Here is a 22,637-nt window from a genome sequence, read left to right as displayed (position 1 = left end):
ACTACATGTTAAGGGCAAAGGTCAGGGATGAGCGTTTTGGAATTTTCTGGGTTTGACAGGTATGATTTCCAATGCTCCATACACTGGTATACACATGCACTCCTCAATCTTACCACAAATGTTCCAAAAGCATTCTGGAATTCTGACTTTTGGCCCCAAATTTGGTTTTGGTGGAAGAAAGATTGTATCAGACTCATTCTGTATCCCTACAGGAAAGAAGGAAGGGAGGGGGAAGGGGGTGGAATCCTGTTAAGAAGTGAAGGTATTGTAAGAAGTAACAGCATTTCACGGGGCAGCACAGCCCATGGATAAAGATACAATAATTACATTCAACTGGTTTTACATTCAGAGCTATTGTGGCACTAAAAATGTCTGAGAAGCCAAATTAATGGAAGATCAAGCACAAAAATACTTCAAATATAAGCTCTCAGCAGATTTTAAGTGGGTCTCAATTCCAAAGGGCTGATCCCTTCCACACTAAGCAGAATTTCATAGATAACCAGTACTTAAGCATAATCTGGATACTTACTTCCTAAGACGACTACCAATTGCATATGCATTACTTGTCTGCAAAGGGAGTATTTTCAGAGCACAAAAATGATTTGGGAATTGATACCCTCATTGTCAAAAACGGTTCAGATATTTAGGAAGCCCATCCTTGCTGATTTTCATCAGGGTGTCCTCCTGAATCTCCGCCACTGTTGCAAATAAGACTTAGGAGCGTTAAGTCCTTTAGGCACTACATTCTTTTTTATTTCCTTAATTATAACAAATAGTACTATTTAGAGCATCAAAATATTGGTAATGTCAAATTACTTTGTATATAAAGAACATTTAAATAAATGACTTTTTCGTAATCATTTTCCAGTGTGGTATCAGCTACGTAGCAAGTGAACATGCAGATTTTCCCCAGGAGTCTGTTAGTGAATTTTAGTATCAAATTTAAAAGCAGAGTGATGGTAAAAAAGCTTGCAAGAAGTAGAGGAGAATAGCAAGACCAGGATGGTTCCAGGAGTTGGCAGTTTTCACTACTTCTTCATTTTATTTAGCATCTTGTGGTTGTGAGAAGGACCACACTTCAACTTTGAATAGACACATCCCTACATTGTAAAATCCCCACTTTCACAATGCTGCTCTGCTTGCTGGCAAGAGCAGTCTGAAGGTTGGCACAGGTAGTTCAAATGAGAAACTCCAAAGTTCAGCAACAGAAAAGGTTCCTACTCATTTTCACATGTTACAAAAAGCAGAACATGACAGAGAGCAAGGGGGAACAGCGATTTACCACCCGTGCTGATGAGCATGGCAACCAAAGCAAAACACTGGTCTCCCAAAAGACAGATCCATTGCATATGTCCAAAAGAGGAATCCACTGGAAATACCCAGAACAGCCGCTCTGTCTACAGAGAGAAATGCTAGATATTTTACCTGCAGTCTATACACACATACATTTAACTTAATGCATCCTCGCATTGGCCACTTAACACAGAATTCTGCTTGCAAACTACAGAAAAATAAGTAACAATGCCCACATTTAGATTTTCAGAAGGTAAGAATACAGAAGGAAACTTGTCTTTTGTACTGATACACAGTAATTCAGGACCTAGTTTTAGCTAAATGCACAGAATCATGGCCACAGGGATGCACAGGATCAAGTTCACAGCTACCTATTTTAATCACATTTTCATGACACAGTTTAAATTTGTATTAGAATTTTAAAAAGAAAAGGGTCCTTCAAGAAAGAACTTTAAGGAATCCAACTTCTTTCTCTTTAAAATTATTCAAACATCATTCAAAGAGAGGGGGATCTGGCAAAATGACCTGGTTTATCTTGTTTACATGTAGAAGAGTTATTGAGGAAGATAAGTGACCACTTTGAAGACGTGCCTCATTTCTGCTCCAGTTTGCTGAGAGCACGCTGGCTGTAGGTTGCTATGTGTTTCCAATCAAAAGTTGTTAAGTACACAAAATAAGGCTGGATTTTATTTGCAGAAGCACATGTTCAAAGGTTAAAATTTATTGCTCCAAAAGCAGTATCTATAAACCAGGGCAATACCTTAGAGATTATTAACCTTCTAGTTACACCAGTGGCTGTTTTAAGGTGTTCATTTTATTTCTTTTTTAACTTACCAGCAATCTGTTCAACTAAATATGTTCAATGTGTTTTGATGCTTCAAAGAGTTGATCATGAAACCCAAATATTTATTGTGTATAATTAAAAATGAGATATAAAATTGGAGCCATATCAACTGATGTTAGTTTGGTCTAATATTGTGAGTCAGGAAATACTGGTGCTGGTCCTTACTTTCCTCCTGACTTTGGGTATATCATATAACCTATCACTTTTGATCACATCTAAAACCTAGGGACACTAAAGCAGAGTTGCTGTGGAGATTGATTGGTTGTTAGCAAAGTGCCTTGAAGAAGAAAAGCATACCTTAGACAACATCACAAGAGTATCTAAGCCCTTAATCCTAATTGTGATTAGAAGAATGATCAAGGTATACCCAATTTTCAGAGGAGTTCACTAACCTTTAAACCCCACTACCCAGCAAGAATTGTGATCTATATGGTAAAAAAAAGATCAAGAAGGGCACAGCAAATTGGACCTTCTATAAAAACTTAATGCAACTGAGAGTCACAATTCAAAATTACATTTTTGAAACAAAAAAATTCAAACACACAGCAACTGCAATTGCTATGGGGTTGTGCAATCATTAATATACATGAGAGAGCATCAGGTATGTGCTACCTTTTTCCCAGGAGCTGATTCAAAGAGATTCATTCTGGATGTTACCATAAAAATTAAAGAGCATACTCCTACTTTAGCACCCTTACTGAGGCTGCTGGTGCAGTAACAGGATTACTCCAACACAAGCTGACATATCCCTGCAAACGACTTACACAGCCTGTCACATTTTGGACTGGCCCTGGATGATACAAGTTGGACACTATATTGTGCAAACCTCACTAGACAGGAATAGCCACAGGCTTAGGATGAAAATGTTTGCAAGCTGTTTTCATTCTCAAAGAGCACAAACACTTTCTTGTGCATTTTGTAACAAACTGTTCTAAGAGGTATCACAATAAATAGAGAGGCTTCATTGAGATACACCCTGCATGTTCTTGTCTTCTAAGTCCCAGTAAATTACAGTCACTTTAAGGCAGAACATACACAGACAATAATCTCTCATCTGGGAGTATGAACAAAGAGTTAAATATGTACAACAGAAATGCCAGTCTACCAGGAATATAACCCATGCCTATGGCAAGGATGGCAAACAGTAAAGGCAATCAATTCTTTTGTTGCCTCATGAAAGAAAGACCTCAGCAAAGAACACCTCAGACTCACACTGAGCACCCCATAATGCCATCTAGCCAGACTCTGCTCAGCAAGAGCTCAGTTAGTGGAAGTCCTGTGCTACATGACTCGGGAAGGAAACCAAACAACTGTCAATAGAGGATTTGCTGCTCATTTTCCTGATGCTGCTGAGAATAATCGATTTAACCTGGAGTTCACATGCAGGCTCTGTGATTCTAATAGCTCTGCTGCTTCAGCGGTAAGATGTACTCTTATTTTGTACTGATTTTGTAACAGACTACATTATTTAGATTTCAGAATAGTAAGACCCTTCTTTAGCTCCAGACCATTATTTCCTGGCAAATGCAACACTAGTGCAGATTACACATGAAATATATTTTTGCTATGTTTAATAAAATGCAAAAGTTACCATTAAGAAATGAACAGTTTGTCATTGTTAGCAGCAGTTAGAAAACCAGTAGAGGAACAGACAGAAGGGTAAATTCAAACCTCATACTTCCAACAAATCACTTTTTATCAATTTTCAAAAGGATTTAATAGCCAACATTTCAGAGCACAAAACTAAAATGAAAGCACTCAGGAAAGCTTCCCTTACAACTGACATTTTTACTTCTACTGTTTATCTCTTATGAAAAACAAATAACACATTTGGGATGAAATACATGGTGACAAACTGAAACTTGTGATATTTCCCTTTCTCCTTTTCCCCAGAAGAGTTCAGTCTAGCAAATGAGAATGTTTCAGCAGCATCACTCACTGAGCTCTCTGGGCTGTGCCACATCTGTCAGTACAGATACCTTTTAGCACGTACTTGCATTTCAAGCCCTGAAAATGAGACCTAACTCAGGTGTCTGCAACACCAGGGTGCTGCATATTAAACCAGCCTCATTAAAAGAGGGTAAATGCAATTTTTGGAAGCTGTATGCCTGTAGAAGAGCTGTCTCTTTAGCTGGGCATTTCAAATGTTAACCTCATCTTCCTGCCTTCATGACTAGCTGGATTTTACTTCCAGCAGAACTGACCTCAGCTGACAGCATGCTACATACTGACTGCCCCTTCCTCAAGATTTATACAGCTGACTAGGAATTTTATGAGGAATGGGTAGGCACAGAAAGCCCAGCTTGAAAAAGACTCAATAACATATCCAAGATACTGCAAACAACCAGCAATACCCAGCTCACTAACAAAGTCCTTAGCTAGCTGTTCCATTGAAATTCCAAGCATGCAGTTCTAAAGGTATGGGCAAGAAGCATTCCTAAACCTGATGCTACTGATGTGTAATTAGAGTGGTCATCTGGAGCGGGAAAACACCTATTCCTATCACCTTAGTCAGAATGGGACACACTAAGCTCATCTGCCTTTTCACCTCACAGACAGAAGCCCAGACAGATTTCATATCATTTTCGAGCTTCAAAGATGGGACAGATTTATTTCTTCTTATCTCCATATAAAAGCAAGAGTAACTTTATGAGTAAGGGTTCCTAATAAAAACTATCACAGGTTTGACACCTTTAATATAAGTTCCTGTTGTAGAGGCCAGTTCTAATCTACTAGTAATCCCTGAAATAGCAGTTGTAATAGCTGTCATTAAAACATTTCATTGCATGTTGTGATTCCATCATTATTACCCAGTTTGGAAATACTCTTTAGATCAGCACATGTACATAGTGCACCATCTACACTGCCTGTACAAGCAAAACTTCAATACTGGCTATCACCAGGCTTCTTATTATTGCTAGTTTTTCACCAAACACTGTTAGAAAATGAGACATTTTCTTCCCCAAAACTACATTTAATTTTACACACAAACAACTTCACATCAACAAATTATAACCTTGGAGTTCAGTTATTTTGGCAATCTCTGAAATATGCCAAAGAGCACAGCACTCTTGCTGCTGATACCACGCAGATCTTTCCTGTCCTATCTTTATCACCACTGCAGAAAGTGGTATAAGTACAAACCCCCAAATGGATGAGATTTTGGGATGTCTAGCCCTGCTACCTTTTACCCCACCAACAGCAATGGCTACTCAAAGTGTTCCTTGAATTACAGTGTAAGTTAGCTCTATACACTGAAGATGCAGTGGTTTGGTAGCTCTGAAGCTACTAACATGGGGGATGAAAGGACATAAGCATGGCCAAGAAATGATTCTTTGGAAGGCAGATTTAGATGAACCAGCAGTAAACTCTCAAAAAACATCAACCCCAAAATTTTGGTAGCCTCAAGCTACTATACTACACAAGAAGGTATTGTTCCTTTTTGATATACCCACATGGTTCTGTTACACAATACAGGAGGCCTAAGAGTCATGATGCAGATAATTTGAATGTTATTCCATTTCAGTTATCTTATTGTCACTCTGGTGTTAAAAATCTGCAGTCCTACCCAGTAATCTTATCCTGCTATGTAAATCTTTTTAAACAAAAAAGCCTTACTCAGAGCTTACTATTGTTAGCTGGTATCAAATCTGTGTAGCAATTCGCCATCGGCATATCTTGATCTAATTACATTCTGGAAAGAATCGAAATAGATCTAAAGAAAATTCAGATAATGGAACAGGCAAAACAAGAAAGGGAAAGGAGGAGCATAAACAGAAGATAAAAGAAGAAAAGAGAATAATAGATAAAGCTCTGAGATACAAAAAATAGGATTAGATGATACTGAAATTGGGGGGGGTACACACTGAGGCACTAAGGAAGGTCAGGGACTGAAAATGTTTCCATCATCTGATGCATCCTATGACATTCAGTGTAATTCAGTGAGATGTGAAAACCATGTGCTTAGCTGTCAAACATGTCCAATCTGAAATCCATGAGCAACCAATGTTCATCTGTACTGTGCCAATGGATTGCAGATACAGCCAATGGAGACAAAACTTTACCCTCTTACGGATGTGCCTGTGACTGACAGCTCTGCATACCTGATAATGAAACATTAGAATTTAACTGCTGGCATAACGCTCATGAATAGACAGAAATTCCAAGGTGTATTACAATTCCTTTTCTTTCAAGATTAAAGGAAGAAGAGTCTCTTCTGATTTTTTTTAATGTCTATTTTCATAAGGGTACATCAATCATAGAACTAAGGTCCTGTCCCATGATGCAGCTTTCCTCAACAGTCTCAGGATCACAAGGATTAATAAATTTGTAAATATGGCAAAATGAATTATGAAGATTTTGCTATTTTACTTCTCAGTAAAATTTCTTTCCTCAAAAAGCCTCCAAACCCACAACAGAAATATCCTTCCCGTCTTTAAGTACACACTTAGAATCCTTTAGTGCTGGAATTAGAAGGGATGTGTGAATATGAGTAGTGTCAGAACACAAAGTATACTGAATGAAAACCCACACCTTTGTAAAGGGAAACAACTCATTGTAATTTGCACCTCTTTTGCAAGCATACCCCTTGACAAATAGCTCATTGCAAAGAAATCCATCCAGTATAACAAATTCACTCTACAAATTGCAGCTAGACAACCATATATAGAGACAATTCTCAAGCAATAACCATGGTTTAGTTCTCCCATGGTAATACCCATCTCCTCATAACAACATATAAATGCAGCTTCAGAACGATTCTTCCCAGTGGAAACACTTGCACTGACCTACACAGTACCCATGCGCCAGGCATGTTATGAAGAAGCATCGAGGCAGTTCTGAGCCACTAAGTTGGTAACCCAGACATTTCCCCGTGCTGATTTCACCTACCTGAGCTGCCACCACTATAGCAGACAACGATACAACAGCTCGAGGAAGGAACCCAGCCTCTCAAGCAGATCCTTTTGAAACAGAAGCCAGCAATACTACTGGGCCTAATCAAAGTTGTTTTTCACTACTCTTTACAGTAATTTTCTTTGTACTTATGGAACCATCTCTGTTAGGAAGACTTATTGTCTGCTTTTTAAAATCTGTCAGTTTGCAACAGCCACCAGATGAAGGGATCTCTTTAAATCACTTTCTATGTGTAAACATGTGCATTACAGTTAAAGCCTTAATTTCTCCCACTTACAAACACCAAAAATGAGGGGGAAATTTTGGAGGCAGTTATACTCTAGGCATGCTGTTTACAAGATGCTCTGTATTCTGAAGTTACTGACTTATAATTATTCAAATTGCCTGTGTCCTTTAAGTAAAAACTGGGGGTTCTTTTAATATCTAAGAAATAAAGTGAGTAACAGATTTACTCACTGATCAGTAACACAACACAAAGGTTTCAGCCAAGAATCATTTGAACACCAAACATTGCCATCATAGTTACTTAAAAAGGGTCTATTTTCTATGTTACTAGTACAAGCAACTGTTGCATCATCCTACTGTACTGGAATTGCTGTTGAATATCAGGAAAGGGTAACAGGACAGATAAAAGTTCTCTAAAAGAGAACGCACCAGAACTAGCAGAAAGGTGGGGTTGGGCAGCCCTTCATTTGCATGTAAATGTAATTATGAGGCAGGCAGTTAGGCTGACGTCAGGCAAGATCTTGGTAAACCATTACCACCAGCACCTGGTAACACAGTTGATAATAAAAGAGGATGAAGTAGAAGATTCCAAGCGAGTGGCATTATTAAAGAAAACCAAACACAATTCTATTGAAGCAGCAAAAGAAAACACATAGGAACAAAATGTTGTGACAGCGTATTTATGACCTGTGACAACCATGTATGTGAGCTCTCTCTTGGATAAGGAGAACAGCATGTATCCAGGATCTGCAAGGAGTAACAACAACCTGCCAGTGCAAAACTTTGTGTCCACTCCATCCTATTCAGATTACATGGGATATCATCATGTGCCAGCTCTGGACACCCACGGCCAGCCTGCGGGAACCTGGGGATCCCACTACGGCCCGCAGAGGGAGGACTGGAACTCTTACGGCCCAGGACCTTCCAGCACGGTTGCTGCTGCTCAGATCAACAGCTCATCTCCTGGACAGGTCTCCTACACTTCTGCTGATTACAGCTCCCTCCATCCTGCTGGATCTGGGGGTTTACCTCCTGTAGATACAATTAATACACAGCAAATCTCTCCCAACAGCCAAAGGCACAGCTCTTATGAATGGATGAGGAAAACAGTGCAAACTAATACTACTGGTAAGTGCATACTCTCAACCTGAGAAAGCATCTTCTGCTATCACTGATCTTATGAATAATTAACTTTACTCAGAGCACATAGGCTCATTTATGACAGTTATTTAACCTCCTGCTGTTTAATGCAGTTTTAACTAAATTTGCGCTAGTTTCACTTTCATCCTATAAAAGGCTTCACACGGTTACTGCTGTGGAATGGCTCTTGTGTTTAGATAGAGCAGCACCTCCCTCATATATATCTTTGTCATAACTTTCTGTAAAGCTTTTTGGAAGAAAAGCATGGTTTTGAGACTGTTACAAAATAGTGAATGCAGCAACACTGGACAGTTACACACAAAAATACTATGTAATGATTTGGGCCACAAGGTAAATCTCAATATACAATCAGGTTGATCTGCTTAAATCTTTACATACTTTTCAATCTTTTAAAGGAAATTATGTGCTCTGATCCAACTGTAGTGATTATGCAGTTTTCTGCTATTTTTCCTGCGTCTTATCTTTCTACCTTAATTTATTAGGTAGGAAGAAATATTCCTAGAGCAGTAATCAGACTTGAATGATCAGCATAGACTATTCTGTTTGCAGACTACATATCTCATCAGTTAAACTTCCTTTGCATTTAGTTACAAATCGGTTTGAATGTATTTTTCTCATGTAGCAGAATGTTGCAGTTTGCCAAAATTCCACAATTAAAAATCACTTTCTTGCAAGTGTCACTCACTGAAGCGCCTGATTTTGTCACAAGCTGCCTGCCAGACAAACCTTTCCATGTATATTCCCAAGGTGTAAATTGGGTGTAGCAAGGATTGCTACATCTATTGTTAAGGTTAAAAGTCATAAGTGTGTGTTAGAGAGCATCAAAGAAAAGGCTCTAAAGAAAGAAGAACAATTACAATTGGAGCAATCTTAGGAGACAGAAAATCAGCTCTGCTGCTTGAGACAAGTGGTTATTGCTCCATAGCAAAATCAAACTGAGGAATTGTTTCTTACAGTTCCACCCTGTTTTCCCACTGTTATTATACAGAAAATGCCTAGTGAAGGTTAAGGTATCACAATGTCATCCTTCCACTCCAAGCCTCTACAAAGGTCTTCAAAGTCAGGTAGATTTATAGTCTGTTTTTCCCCCCCTTATGTATATTCATGTAAATCAGCAGTTACGTCATTAACATCATTGGAGATTTCCAGGTGTAGAAGTGATGCAAGACTTGAGCTTAGACCAAATTCAATTAAGACTAGTGAATGTCAATGAGTCATACTGTCACTGCATTTTCTATGGCTTAACATTCTTGAAGAATAACACAGACTTCAAAATTCAAATCCTAGTTTTACACTTACTGCACAGATACGGAAAACCCCAAAAAGTTTCTCACACACTTGTTCAACTTCATAAAATACATCTGCAGTTTAGAAAAGCTGTTATGTGCTGAAATTCATCTCTGCAGTCTCAAAAGCATTTACACAGCACTTACAAACATGCCAAAATACTTTATGGACAACACAGCACAGGTGAAATTGCCTGTCAATAGATCCATGTCCTGAGGCTGTACATTCCTACAGCCTGTTCTTTGAAGTGTTAAAACCACCTCAGGACTTCACAGAACAGGGCTCAAGGCATCAACCCAGCTTAGAAAAAAGGGTTTGGGGGAGTAAAGCACGAAGGTGGCATTTTGCAAAGCAAGAAAATCACAGATTTCACTTTTTATTGGTGTTTTAATGTTCAGCACAAAAAAATGGGAAATTTTAACACAGACACACAAAAAGTTATTAAAAATGAAAGGAAATTAAAAACTAACAAGGCTAGAATTCTGCATGCAACAGCTACATATTAACTTATCGATGCTTCTTTAGAAGATAATGTTAAGAACAACGACTTGCTGACATTATAGCTGCTCTTTGAAACAGACTTGCTTTGGTTTTCCCTATTTCCATACACTATTCATGATATCCAAGTGGCTGCTGGCTGCTTAATACAGTCATTACTCCAAAATTCCAGAATTACCACCCTAAACTTTACAGTATATTTATAGTAATAGATCTGTGTATGTCTTTAACTTCACTAGTGGCATGTACTCCCATAAATGTATTTAAGCAGCATGGAATAACAGAAATCCAAATACATTAAAAAAATACTGTTCTAAAGACCATGGGGATTATTTGGGGGAGAAGATGTTAAAGGAGAATTTCCTCCGTCTAGTTAGACTCTATTAAATATGCCACATTCTTACTCAATATTCACATTTAGCATTTTATACAAAAAATTAAATTGCAGAAAAAGTGAACTGGAAATTTACCTGACCCAGTCAATTTCTAGGATGAAACAACATCAAAAACACAGAAGTACTACGTCCTCCCAACAGATAAAATGTGATTTGGAACTATAAATCCTTTTACTAAAGGACTGTAGCTGTATATTCAGAACCAAAGCTTTTATAATTTCAAATACACAGACACTGCAAACAGATAATGCAACAAGAAATTTTAAAACACAAACATCAAAAGTGGGCTTGATAAAGGTACCTTCCCAGACAGGCTCTCAAAATGGGACAAAGAACTTCCACAGAATTCCTTACAGTCTGATCCTGGTTTTCATAAAAATCAATGACATATACCCTATCAACTTATGTAAGAGCAGAACTTCAGACCAATTCATTTCTTAACCCCATGTAATCAACAGTGCAAAACATGTATTTCATGAGAGCAAGTGAGCCTTCAAAGCATGAAACTTACTGAACAGAAGGTACCTAAACAAGGACCTAGAAAACAGATTTTATATCTTTTACAATTTCACATGAAACTTCACTTGAGAGTGACCCTTCTCAGGACGGGAATGGACTTGGAGGGGACTAAACAAAAGGACAATGTAATTTTTATATTCAACTATAGCCAGCATATTTTGTGTTGTTGCTTAAACAAGCAGTCATGTACATGTACTGCAGATTACATCATAGCAGAAGCAGAGCCAGAAAGCAAAATAGAAAAGCAGGGAAAAAGGCCAGGCCTCTGCTCTAATGCTAATTTATTTTGCTTTGTAAACTAGTTGTGACATCTCTTTTCCACTGGCCTACATTGTCTGAGGTTTTGAGGCCTATCTGTCATATTGAGGCAACAGACCCTTTTAACACTTCTCTTTGCTTTGATATGCAGTCTTGTCTCTTCCTTCTCCCTCTTTTCTTCAGGAGTTATATTGCCGGAAAGGGTGATGATTTTCACAGCAAATAAAGAGGCCTTCTCCCAGCTTTACTGTCTTCAGAAGAAATGCTCTGTGAATTTTATGACCAAGGGGAATGGGGAAAACTACTCCTTTTCTCCACCCCCTCGAATCATGGTTATATTTGCTGATTATACTGAAGCCGGAATAACCCTGTTGAATTTTAACTTGTTTTCAAAGCTTCCCTCCTCAGCATTCAGTTTACAAGGAACCTGAATATCTCTACTATTGTTAACATTAGAACTATCACTTTGAGCAAATATTTCAAAGCCAGCAGTTTGTATCTTGAAAAAAGAAAATAAACTTAGTTTGATGATTGGTTTAGTCCTGTGAATTTAAGCAGGAAAACTTTGTACACTAGAAGTCAAAGTGACAGAGGATCTGGGAAAACATCTTTATGTGTATTTCAAAACATCTTAAGCTGTGTCTACCTCTAGACTTCAGCTAAAAATATCCCAGCCTATCCTCAGTGTTGGTCCAAAATATGGGAACTGAGGAAAAAATATTCCTTCATCTATTTCTGTCCTTTTTTCCTCTGCTAAGATGAAAGAGTCTGACATTTGTTTAGGGCTTGTAAATTCCAAGCCAATTGGCTTGTGTTTCTGAATGTGAAAGGGGTTTTTGATAAGATCTCCTTGTTGCTCCTTTGTGTGGCGTGTGCTTCATCTTAACACCTCAATGGATTTTAGGGAACCACTTTAAAGGAGTCTTTGTCCTACAGTTTGTCCCAGAAAACTCACATCAAAAAAAACCCGGGAAGATCAGAAGAAAAAGGAAAATTTTCTATTTGGCTGCTGAAAGTGCAAAGGAGAACAAATAAGTTGAAAAGCATCTCTCTGTATTATTACACAAAGAACTGTTTAACAAAGTCAATGGAATGAGAGATACCTTCTAAACATCTACTAATGTTTCTCTTAACACTATTTATCCAGTACATGTAAGAATATTTCTTTTACACATTAGAGAGGGGACGATACTGAAATCCTTTTACAAGGATTTTATTGCCTCATCTTACAAATTGCCGAGTGCCTACGACTCTCAGGGGAAGCTCAGGACACAGAGCAGCCCAGTCACACCTCCACAGGCACTCAGCATCCTGCAAGACTCAACCTTTCCAAAGAAATAAATTCCAATTATTAGACTTCTAAGCATGCCCTGTGGCCACACAAGAAAGCAAAAGGCATTTCTAGTCGGACCCTTCTTTGTGCTAGAGAGGTGATCTTTAAAAACTCAAAGAAAGAATCAGGACACAGTAGAACTAAAGAAATTGTGACTGTACTTCAGTTTTGACATCCTGTGCTTATGCCTGCCTATACACAAAGTCACTTCAATGAGCACTGAAATTAAACCCCTCTGAGATCAAATATAGCCAGCACCAATTATATACTGCTATGAATTATTGAAGATGCTTCAGGGTGTGTTTCACTTGAGCTTTACATTTAAATGTATATTTACAGAAAGAGCAAGACAAAGAGGGAAAGACAGTTACAATAACCAATATTCACTCATTCACCCTGAACCTTATGTTTTACCTCTGTAACACAGAAAACAATCCCATGCAAGAACTCCATAGTCCGCAAAATGTTTGAGATGTTTGAAAGAAATTGCTACAGAAAAAATCCAATTCAACATATTAATAATATTTCTTTCCTAAACAGGTAAAACAAGAACAAAAGAAAAGTACCGAGTTGTTTACACAGATCATCAGAGACTAGAATTAGAGAAGGAATTTCACTGCAACAGATATATTACGATAAGGAGAAAGTCAGAACTGGCAGCAAATCTGGGACTATCTGAAAGACAGGTACACAGAAACTCGTGTGCACCCATTCCCCAAACATTGCTGCTGCGAGGGACTGGAGCAGCATTCCCATTCTGGATCCAAAAGCAGTGCGAAGGCAACCAGGATATATTCTGAGTACACTGGAGACACAGAGAACACACTACACAAAGACAGACTAACAAATAGGTTGATTTGACAGAAACCTCCAATTATGGGTAACTAAAGATTAGGAGTTCGTTTGTACTAGAAGTAGTACTTATGTGCACAGCAGCTTGCTACACAGCTAGAATAGTTATAACATTCACTTCTTGCACTCACACAAAATGGTGGCCAGAAAAAAACCCCAAAGCATGGGATGTATTTCAGCTGTAAGCCAGGAAAATGTAAACTCAGCATTCAAAGAGCAATCAAACAAGATATCTCTGTAATTTCTGTCACAAATTTATCAAAATCATTTCCACATTCCTCCTCAGTCAGGCAGACTTAAGCACATTTTAAGGAGTTTTTGCAACCTTTGATACTCAAGTCAGGATGTCTACTTTGCTATTATGTTCATATGGTCTTCACCTATAGTAGTAGCTCACAACCACCACATATGCAGGATGCTTTAGTCTATAAAATTTGGTACCAAATATTTATGTTTATTGTACACATACATGTAGCCAGCACTACGCACTCAGGACATTTCCAAGTGCATCTATTGCTTCTTTGGACAGCAGCTCTGCATTCATTCACATCAAGTACATATTTAAGCTCTATCCTTAACACAGCCTTCTGAGCAGGAGCCCAGGTGTTTTAGCTATACAAATACTAGAGGGATTCAGGATAAAGTATTTCCTAAAAGCACTGTGTTTGAGAGCCCACAGGAAGAACAGCTTTGTAGTCTGCAAAGATAGTTACTGGTGAATTCAACCTTTCTTATGCAACAGAAGTGCAATGGTTTTGCTACAGCTAGAGAATAAGGGAAGATTTCCAATACTGAATAAGGCATCTCCCACCTTAGCAACCACATTTATTGCCCCCAGGTAAATCTAAAGAAGAGATTTTTCTGTTTAGAATTTTACAAACTTCTACTCTTTCTGAATATACTGAACATATATATATAAATATATTCAGTTCTCTAAAATATTATCTTTTCCAGTGGCCTCAACTTCTGCATTCAGTCTGTGCAAGAGCATGGAACAGAAAGGGACCAATTGAGGCTGGAAGTGTAAGGATGCATAGATAAGCAATGAAGCACTGGATTCTTATCAACATTGTAGTGCAATGATGGTTAATCCCAGACCTGAATAGTATATAGATTATATTCCACAGACTGTAAGTGGCCCCAGAAAGTAACTATGGAGAACAAGTCTGCTGGTGATGGACTGCAGTTTGTTACACATTACAATAGAGCTGCATTGGAAAATTCTCAGAGAACTGCAGTTATGAAAGATTCCAAACCTCTACAGGAGCTGACTGACTTCGAACACAGGCACTCCTGGAGGTGCCAGTGATACTGCATAAAATCAGCACCTTCCTTTCACATAGTTGTTGCTCTTAAAGCCATCCAATTTCTGACTGCAAATTCCCTTCAAGTATAATGCAGACAAAATAGATGATCTGGCTGCATTTCTACAAGACTCATGACCAAGCTAAATGTTTATTACTGTCATTATCAGTAAGTTAATAAAACAGTATCTAGAAAATAACCATGAGATTTTTAATACAAAGCTAATGCTACAACCTTCTGCATCATATTGTATTCAGTGCATCTTAGAGAATGCAACAAAAATTGTAAAGTAACACAAAAAATGATGATGAGGAAAACACAAGCAGTATTTCTACCCATTCACACTTTTACATAAGGAAAGAAAATAGAGATACCTAAACCAAATGCTTGAACAAAGAGAAAAGTTTAAACTCTTCATAGAATCATAGAATAGTTCAGGTTGGAAAGGACCTTAAGATCATCCAGTTCCAACCCCCTGCCATGGGCAGGGACACCTCACGCTAAACCGTATCACCCAAGGCTTCATCCAACCTGGTCTTGAACACTGCCAGGGATGGAGCATTCACAACCTCCCTGGGCAACCCATTCCAGTGCCTCACCACCCTCACAGGAAAGAATTTCTTCCTTATATCCAGTCTAAACCTCTGCTGTTTCAGTTTCAACCCATTACCCCTTGTCCTATCACTACAGTCCCTAATGAAAAGTCCCTCCCCAGCATCCCTGTAGGCCCCCTTCAGATACTGGAAGGCTGCTATGAGGTCTCCACGCAGCCTTCTCTTCTCCAGGCTGAACAGCCCCAACTTTCTCAGCCTGTCTTCATACAGGAGGTGCTCCAGTCCCTGATCATCCTCGTGGCCTCCTCTGGACTTGTTCCAACAGTTCCATGTCCTTTTTATGTTGAGGACACCAGAACTGCACACAATGCTCCAAGTGAGGTCTCACCAGAGCAGAGTAGAGGGGCAGGATCACCTCCTTTGACCTGCTGGGCACGCTCCTGTTGATGCAGCCCAGGATACGGTTGTCTCATCAGGGACTGCAGCGGCAGGACAAGGGGTGATGTGTTTAAACTTAAACAGGGGAAGTTTAGGTTGGATATAAGAAAGAAGTTCTTTACTGTGAGGGTGGTGAGGCACTGCAGCAGGTTGCCCAAAGTGGTAAATGTGAGTCTAAGTTGATTCCTACATTCCCAAACATAACACAGTAAGCTCACTTTACACCAGGTCTAAGAAAATCACTTTACACTAAGAAAAAAAGTCATTTTCTATTGATTATGATGCAGAAAATTCACAGGGAGTAACCAAAAAAATATTTTGCTGCACAAATCCAGCATTTTGTTTGGTGGCTTTTTGGGTTTGGGGGTTTGGTTTAGTTTCGTTTGGGGTTTATGGGGTTTTGTGGGGGTTCTTTGTGGGTTTTGCTGTTTTCTTTGTTTGGTTTTCTTGGGCTTTCTTTCCTGCTTTTGTAATTTTAACATATCTATATTTTCACTGCTATTATTACTATAAAAAGTTGGCCACTGCTTTGAACTAATTGAGTATCATTTGTAACAACACAGGTGAAAATCTGGTTCCAGAACCGCAGAGCCAAAGAAAGAAAACTGATCAAGAAGAAAATCTCTCAGTTTGATGGCAGCGGGGGCTCAGCTCAGAGTGACTCTGGGTCACTCAGTCCAAATGAAATATCCAGTTCTCTGTTCCCACCACCACATGGAATAAATGGATTACAGCCTAATGGCATTCACCAGGTCATAGTTTCAGAATGAACAGAAGGATTCTCCCATCAACCCCCACCCAAACACTCAGCTTTGCAAGAGGCTATTCTCATATAACTGTCTTCAGAATGCTGATTTCTAAGTACAGGACCTGGGACTACTATCAACATGTTTTAATTATTGCAGAAATCTCAGGGAACTTGTGCTGCTAAGATTCACCACTCAAAATCCTTGAGGAGGAGGGAATTTGCTTCAGACACTGACCCAAAGATGATACAACTGAAGATTCAAGTAAACGTAGTTCTCCTCTGATCACATATAAACAGAAAACTAAGTGAACTGATTATAAAATAGAGTACTACTGCATAAGATATAAGATGCTGGGTGTATGTGGTTTGTTACATGCTATGTAATTAAACTGTAGACGTTGATTAATATTCACACTTACGTGTACTGAGAAAATGCTACTTTTGAAAACAACAAACATTTTAAACACAACAGTGTTGTTCTACCTACACTTTGCATTTAATGAAATTAAACAAATCAACACAGAAGAATGGCAAGTGAAGAGCTGTAACATACAACACCTTATTCATTAGATTTGTACACTAGAAATGCATGACTTAACTTAAAATTTCTCTTCTAATTTATGCCAAAATTGAAATAAAAAGCTTATATGATTATTTATCAGGTTTCCATTCAACACACTTAGTATTACCACCTTGCAGTGTCTAAGCAAGCTGCAGTCTGTTTTCTTTACCTGCCAGGCTGGTAGGAAACACCATGCTGTTCTGACGCACTGAAGACACTGACTACTTCAAAACCACCACAGTTCATAAAGAAAACATTTTAAATGAGACTATTTCAGGTGTCAGATGGGATACAAAGCACCTCCTATGATATGTTTAAAATCTGTGTTGCCAATAAAAGTGCTTCTCTTTTTTATTATCTTCACCCTGGATTTTATCCATCAGTCTATCTTAAATGTATTCAAAGTATGTATTAATAAATATTTGGAGGAGACAGTCTCTTTCATGCACTAAGTAATGATCTCTAAGCCTAAAAGCTATCAGATTATCTTCTCTGGCTACTGCCAAGTCAGATAAAAAGGTGTTCCCCCTATTTTGTACCATGCATAACTACCCCACATCAAGATCACAATATCCCTTTAAATGTAAGGGCAGTGGCATAACTGTTTCTAAAAATAATCCAATTTAATAATCCCAATTATTAAATTCTTTTAGACTAACCAGGATAATTTTTATTAAACTTGATTACAGAGCTATTAAACATGCAGTCATATCACCACATCAGGAGGAGGGTAAGCCATAAAGAAGGGAAAGAGGTGAGCAGCTGAAGGACAAAAATCCTCACTATGTCTCTGACAGGTTTGGACACTCTATGCGATTGTAGCCTACATGGTTACATGTCTGCCAGAAAATGTCATCCCAAATCAAAACACAGTTCAGAACAACACACTGGCACATTTCAATGCCCTTTAAAGACTACACAACAGCCTGACAGAGTCCATCCTACATTCATGTTCTGCCAAGATTAGCATGGGAGCCCAAAGAACAGGATATGCGCTGGGTGGAGGCAACTCAACCATTACCAAGTCCCTCCATGGCTATTATTTTCTGGGCAGCTGTGTTTGACTCTCCTACATTGCTTATGTAAAAGAAGAGCTTCAGAAGATCTGATCCAGCCCTTGTATTTAATTTTTGTATTTAGGTGGGTGAGAAGAAACACTAAAGGCTATAAGTAACATTTCCAGTATTTATCTTTCATCCTTTGAAGACTTCTCCAGGATTTTAGCTACACTCTCCTTTAGCACCTACTAAAATAATAATGAATCAAACACAATCCTTCTCACCCAGTGGGTATCTTCCCCAGGCTCTCCATTTCCTGCCTTTTCCACTTTATGTAAATAGAAAACCATCTCACTGTTTAAACTCAGCTGTTTCATTGGTATTTCAAGTTTGCAAAGTAATGAGCCACTTCAACACCATGCTGATATCAAAAGAAAACTGTGCATCACACAACTGCCTAATGCCAGCAAATCCCTTCTGACATTTATTTGAATCATCTTTATTCTTATGAGAATCTTGCAGAAATGCCAAAGCTTTGGGAACAATTGCCTTTCTCAGGCCCAATGTTTATAAATACTTAATCAAGAAGGAACATTTTACTACAAACTGTTCATGGTGACACTTAATGCAGCAGTTAATAAAGCCAAATCACTGTGCTAACTCCTAAGTATTAAGCTGTGGAAGAAAAAAATATAGATTTGTGTGTTACAGAAATGACAAGATAGACTAGAAATGGGAATGGATCTTATTATAAGATCTTTTTAAAACTCATGATATACAGAGAAGAGAGCATAACAAACCCAACTGGCTGCTTGTAGCAGTAATAAGAGTCAAATAAAAACCTTGATCAGAAACTTGACAACCTCTTGAAACTAAGATTGATTTTGAGAATCTGCCTGCCTCCACATAAGGCACTGTCAGTAAAAGCAGCAGAGAGCTGCAGACTCCTGCACAGCCAAAAACCTTCCAGCCACTGCAAATTACTTGTATCACAAAAACAGTTTCACTAAACTTCTCACATCACCTGTGACTTTCCTTACTTTAACAAATGAACCTAGCCAAATTTGCCTAATGAGTTACACATTTCTATTTCTAAATGAAAGAATACAATGAGATGCTGGATGCACACAGAAAAGGAAAAATAACTCTACTACCCACAGAAATTACCAGGGTCTTTTTCTCATAATAAATTCCACAAGATTAAGCAGGACCACCTATAAATTGGTTACAGCCCCCAGTCAAAAGTTATGCTTTTATTTCCCAAAGAGGAAACCAGTAGGTAATGCCAACATTTTGGGAGTGATTAAAAAAAAGCCTCAGGTACTTATCAAACAGTCATCTTGACATCTGGTTCATCATCTACATCCAACACAAAACACACCTTTATGTTCAGTCATGTGTAAAAGCCCTGTCCAGCCCCTCATACCAGAGAGATGGCTGCAGCACAGCTATCCTGAACATTTTATATTATTTAATACACTTGCAGGGATTCTGGGGAGGGATTTTTCATTAGGGACTGTAGTGATAGGACAAGGGGTAATGGGTTCAAACTGAAACAGGGGAAGTTTAGATTGGATATATAAGGAAGAAATTCTTTACTATTAGGGTGGTGAGGTACTGGAATGGGTTGCCCAGGGAGGTTGTGAATGCTCCATCCCTGGAAGTGTTCAAGACCAGGTTGGATGAAGCCTTGGGTGCTCTGGTTTAGCGTGAGGTGTCCCTGCCCATGGCAGGGGGGTTGGAACTGGATGATCTTAAGGTCCTTTCCAACCCTAACTATTCTATGATTCTATGATTTTCGAGCTTTGCCTTCATGCAGTTCTGTATGCATTCTGCTACAGAGTTATGCCTAGTGCCATGGCAAATTCTCCAGATGTGACATGAGTTCTGTGCTCAGGAAGGATCACTTACTGCATCTGCTTCTCTTGGAAGAGAAGAAAGTGCAAAAATCAACTTGGAAGGCAATGTAAGTCTCCAGCAGCCTCACACATGCAGAGCAGCCAAGAAAATAAAGCTTAACTGAACAGGTTTGAAAGCAGCACTGAAAGTGCTTGTTCACCAAAACACTTCTAAGCATAAACACAGATGTTCTGACATCACCACAGCTTAACTTGCTTCTGTGTCAAGTTAATCCTGATTCCAACTGAGGTAAGTTCTCCAAAGCGGCTCATGAGTCACACAGGTGGGAACAGTTCTTAGGAAAAATGCTCTTTTTACATCGTAGAATGATTTTACATCAGTGGAAATAACACATACCAAGAAACACCTCATTATTAACCACTACACCTGAACAGTTGATTTGTTCTACGAGTTTCTCTCAATCTTCCCAGAACTTTTCCCATTAGGAACTAAAGAAAAGAGCTAACCACGAAAAACTTCTTGAGCCAGTATTGATCAAGAAACACAACAGTTTGCCCACCAGCCTTGAAATAACACTGTCCAGACTTAAAAAGTATATTCCTATTATACAATACCTTCCTTCACTGAAACATTAAATGTCTGAATAGTGAATTACGACAGCCAACATGACATCTCTTGCTGCATATTCTTCCTTCTGAATAATGACAGTGTGGTGGCAACTGATGCGGAACAAAGAAGGAAAAAATATACTGAAAGAAGCATTGGTATCTGTCAGGTCTACATTAGCAGCCACTTTTCCATGTTCTTGCAACATGGTTGTACTTAATACTGTGCTTTGTTTTAATTCCTGTCTTTCCTGAACTCTTGGTATTTCATGCTCTCTGTAAGAACATTTTTTATTCAATAAAGGAAGTGATTAGGGTGGATAAACATTGCCAGAGACCATCATCTCTCCACAAATCATTCTGGTTTTATGACATAATAATTTTATCTAATAAACAACAACCTAAAACAAATATTAAATCTGAGGCATATAAATATTTTCTTCCTGTGAAGCCACAAAGTTTGATATATCATACTGAAGAATTGCGTACAGGATTTACATCAAACTCAACACTAAGCAGTATTCTTCAAATACAGATATGGGCTACGAAAGCTATTTTTCTAAAATGTCCTATTTTTACCCAATCATCATTCCTGTTAGGAGAGAGTACTCCAAAAAAATAGAAGAAAAAAGTCTATTTAAACTTCAGCTGAACCTTGACTTCAACCTATTAATTAAAAAGCATAAGCTGTTAAATATGAAACTAGGATAGCAAAGTACCTCTTCAATTACACAGACTTCCTTTCTGGGTTTGCTAATACCTCAGACACTCATTATAAAGAGGTCACACAGTAGATTATGCCAAAACCACACTGCCTCTTTTGATGCTTCAGTTCAGAGAGTTATTTTGCTACATGTTTCAGCACCGAGACTTCACAGCTTAACTCTACCAACTGCTCACTTCTGCCTCAACAGACATCCAAGCGCCCATAGCATTAGGTTATTCATTAAATTAGAGCACCAGATGCATTACAATGTAGGCTTTGCAATTTAACATGCATGACCAATGCTGGATCTGCTCACCACACCTTCCTCTACCACCTGCACCTCATGATTTACATATCAACATTAAAGCTGCAAAGCCCTGCAGACAAGTAGCTGTGGTTTTATTTCACTTCACAATATACATATTGCTTGTCTCTCCTTTTGTTTTATCCTTCTAGAATTCTCAGCAGTTATGCATTTGAAGAAAACAGAACCCATGCAAGGCACAGGAATTGAGCTTGGCTTTACAGACTCCAAGACAGGGTCCTAAGCACCATAAAAAAAATCTAGCCCAATTCTTCTTAAAGGGCTTTATCCACATCCCAAGTCACTGCTGAACCGCTTATCCCAGTGACAGCTGGATCACACCACTAGCGCACAGCACCATGACTGTATGGAATGCCAGACTACATCACAGGCTGCCTCTTTCCTTCTCTTTATTCACCAGAGTAGGCTGTGGAATGCTCCTCAGCCCCTGCCAACTGTCCATTCCCAGTTTACCTTTCTCCCTTATGCATCTGAGTGTTAAACAGAGCAATATGCATAAACTGAAATAGGTTTAACTCTCTCTGTGCAGCAAGTCATGAGACTGTGATTTACCTACAACTTCACATAAGATGGATAATGTGCTGAAGTAAGAGTGCATGACACTGATAAAACTGTAATCAATGCAATTTTGCTTTCAGAAGCAGCAGGATTTTTCCCAATCGAGTAACCTGTACCTTGCTACAGTCTAAATAGTTCTGAAAAACAGCAAAGATGTTTTACGAGGGAAGTCTTCTCCTAAAACCAGCAGAAATGGATGTAGACCCATTCTCCTTCTTTTAGGATGAGATGAGAGTCCTTCCTTGTGGTAGCTGTGGGTCAGGAATTCAGATCTGGCTGCAACCCAAACCCATTACTTTATGGTAGCTACATTTAAAAACCCAAAGAACCCACAAACCCTCTCTAAATCTCATTTCTGATTCCTACAATGCAACTACAAACACCAACACTTTCACGGCT

At 38.7% G+C, this 22,637-nt stretch overlaps 1 protein-coding gene across 1 annotated transcript; it reads left to right on the top strand.

The window, feature by feature from the left end:
* Positions 1-7,887: 7,887 nt before the first annotated feature.
* LOC101875368 (homeobox protein CDX-4-like) lies at positions 7,888-16,650 on the top strand. Its single transcript, XM_005144859.2, has 3 exons — positions 7,888-8,404; positions 13,268-13,413; positions 16,440-16,650. The coding sequence occupies exons 1-3, from the start codon at positions 7,975-7,977 to the stop codon at positions 16,644-16,646; spliced, it is 783 nt and encodes a 260-aa protein (XP_005144916.2). The 5' UTR covers positions 7,888-7,974; the 3' UTR covers positions 16,647-16,650.
* Positions 16,651-22,637: the final 5,987 nt, after the last annotated feature.

Source organism: Melopsittacus undulatus, chromosome 6 (assembly GCF_012275295.1).
Source record: "Melopsittacus undulatus isolate bMelUnd1 chromosome 6, bMelUnd1.mat.Z, whole genome shotgun sequence".
NCBI classification, from domain to species: domain Eukaryota; kingdom Metazoa; phylum Chordata; class Aves; order Psittaciformes; family Psittaculidae; genus Melopsittacus; species Melopsittacus undulatus.
Note: the sequence above shows the minus strand (reverse complement) of the source record. Positions and strands in the feature narration are given on the sequence as shown.

Excerpts from the sequence above, each read along its gene's own strand:
- LOC101875368 (XM_005144859.2), top strand. The coding sequence starts at position 7,975 with ATGTATGTGAGCTCTCTCTTGGATAAGGAGAACAGCATGTATCCAGGA. Across the intron at positions 8,405-13,267 it reads AGTGCAAACTAATACTACTG|GTAAAACAAGAACAAAAGAA; the intron begins GTAAGTGCATAC and ends TTTCCTAAACAG. Across the intron at positions 13,414-16,439 it reads TGGGACTATCTGAAAGACAG|GTGAAAATCTGGTTCCAGAA; the intron begins GTACACAGAAAC and ends GTAACAACACAG.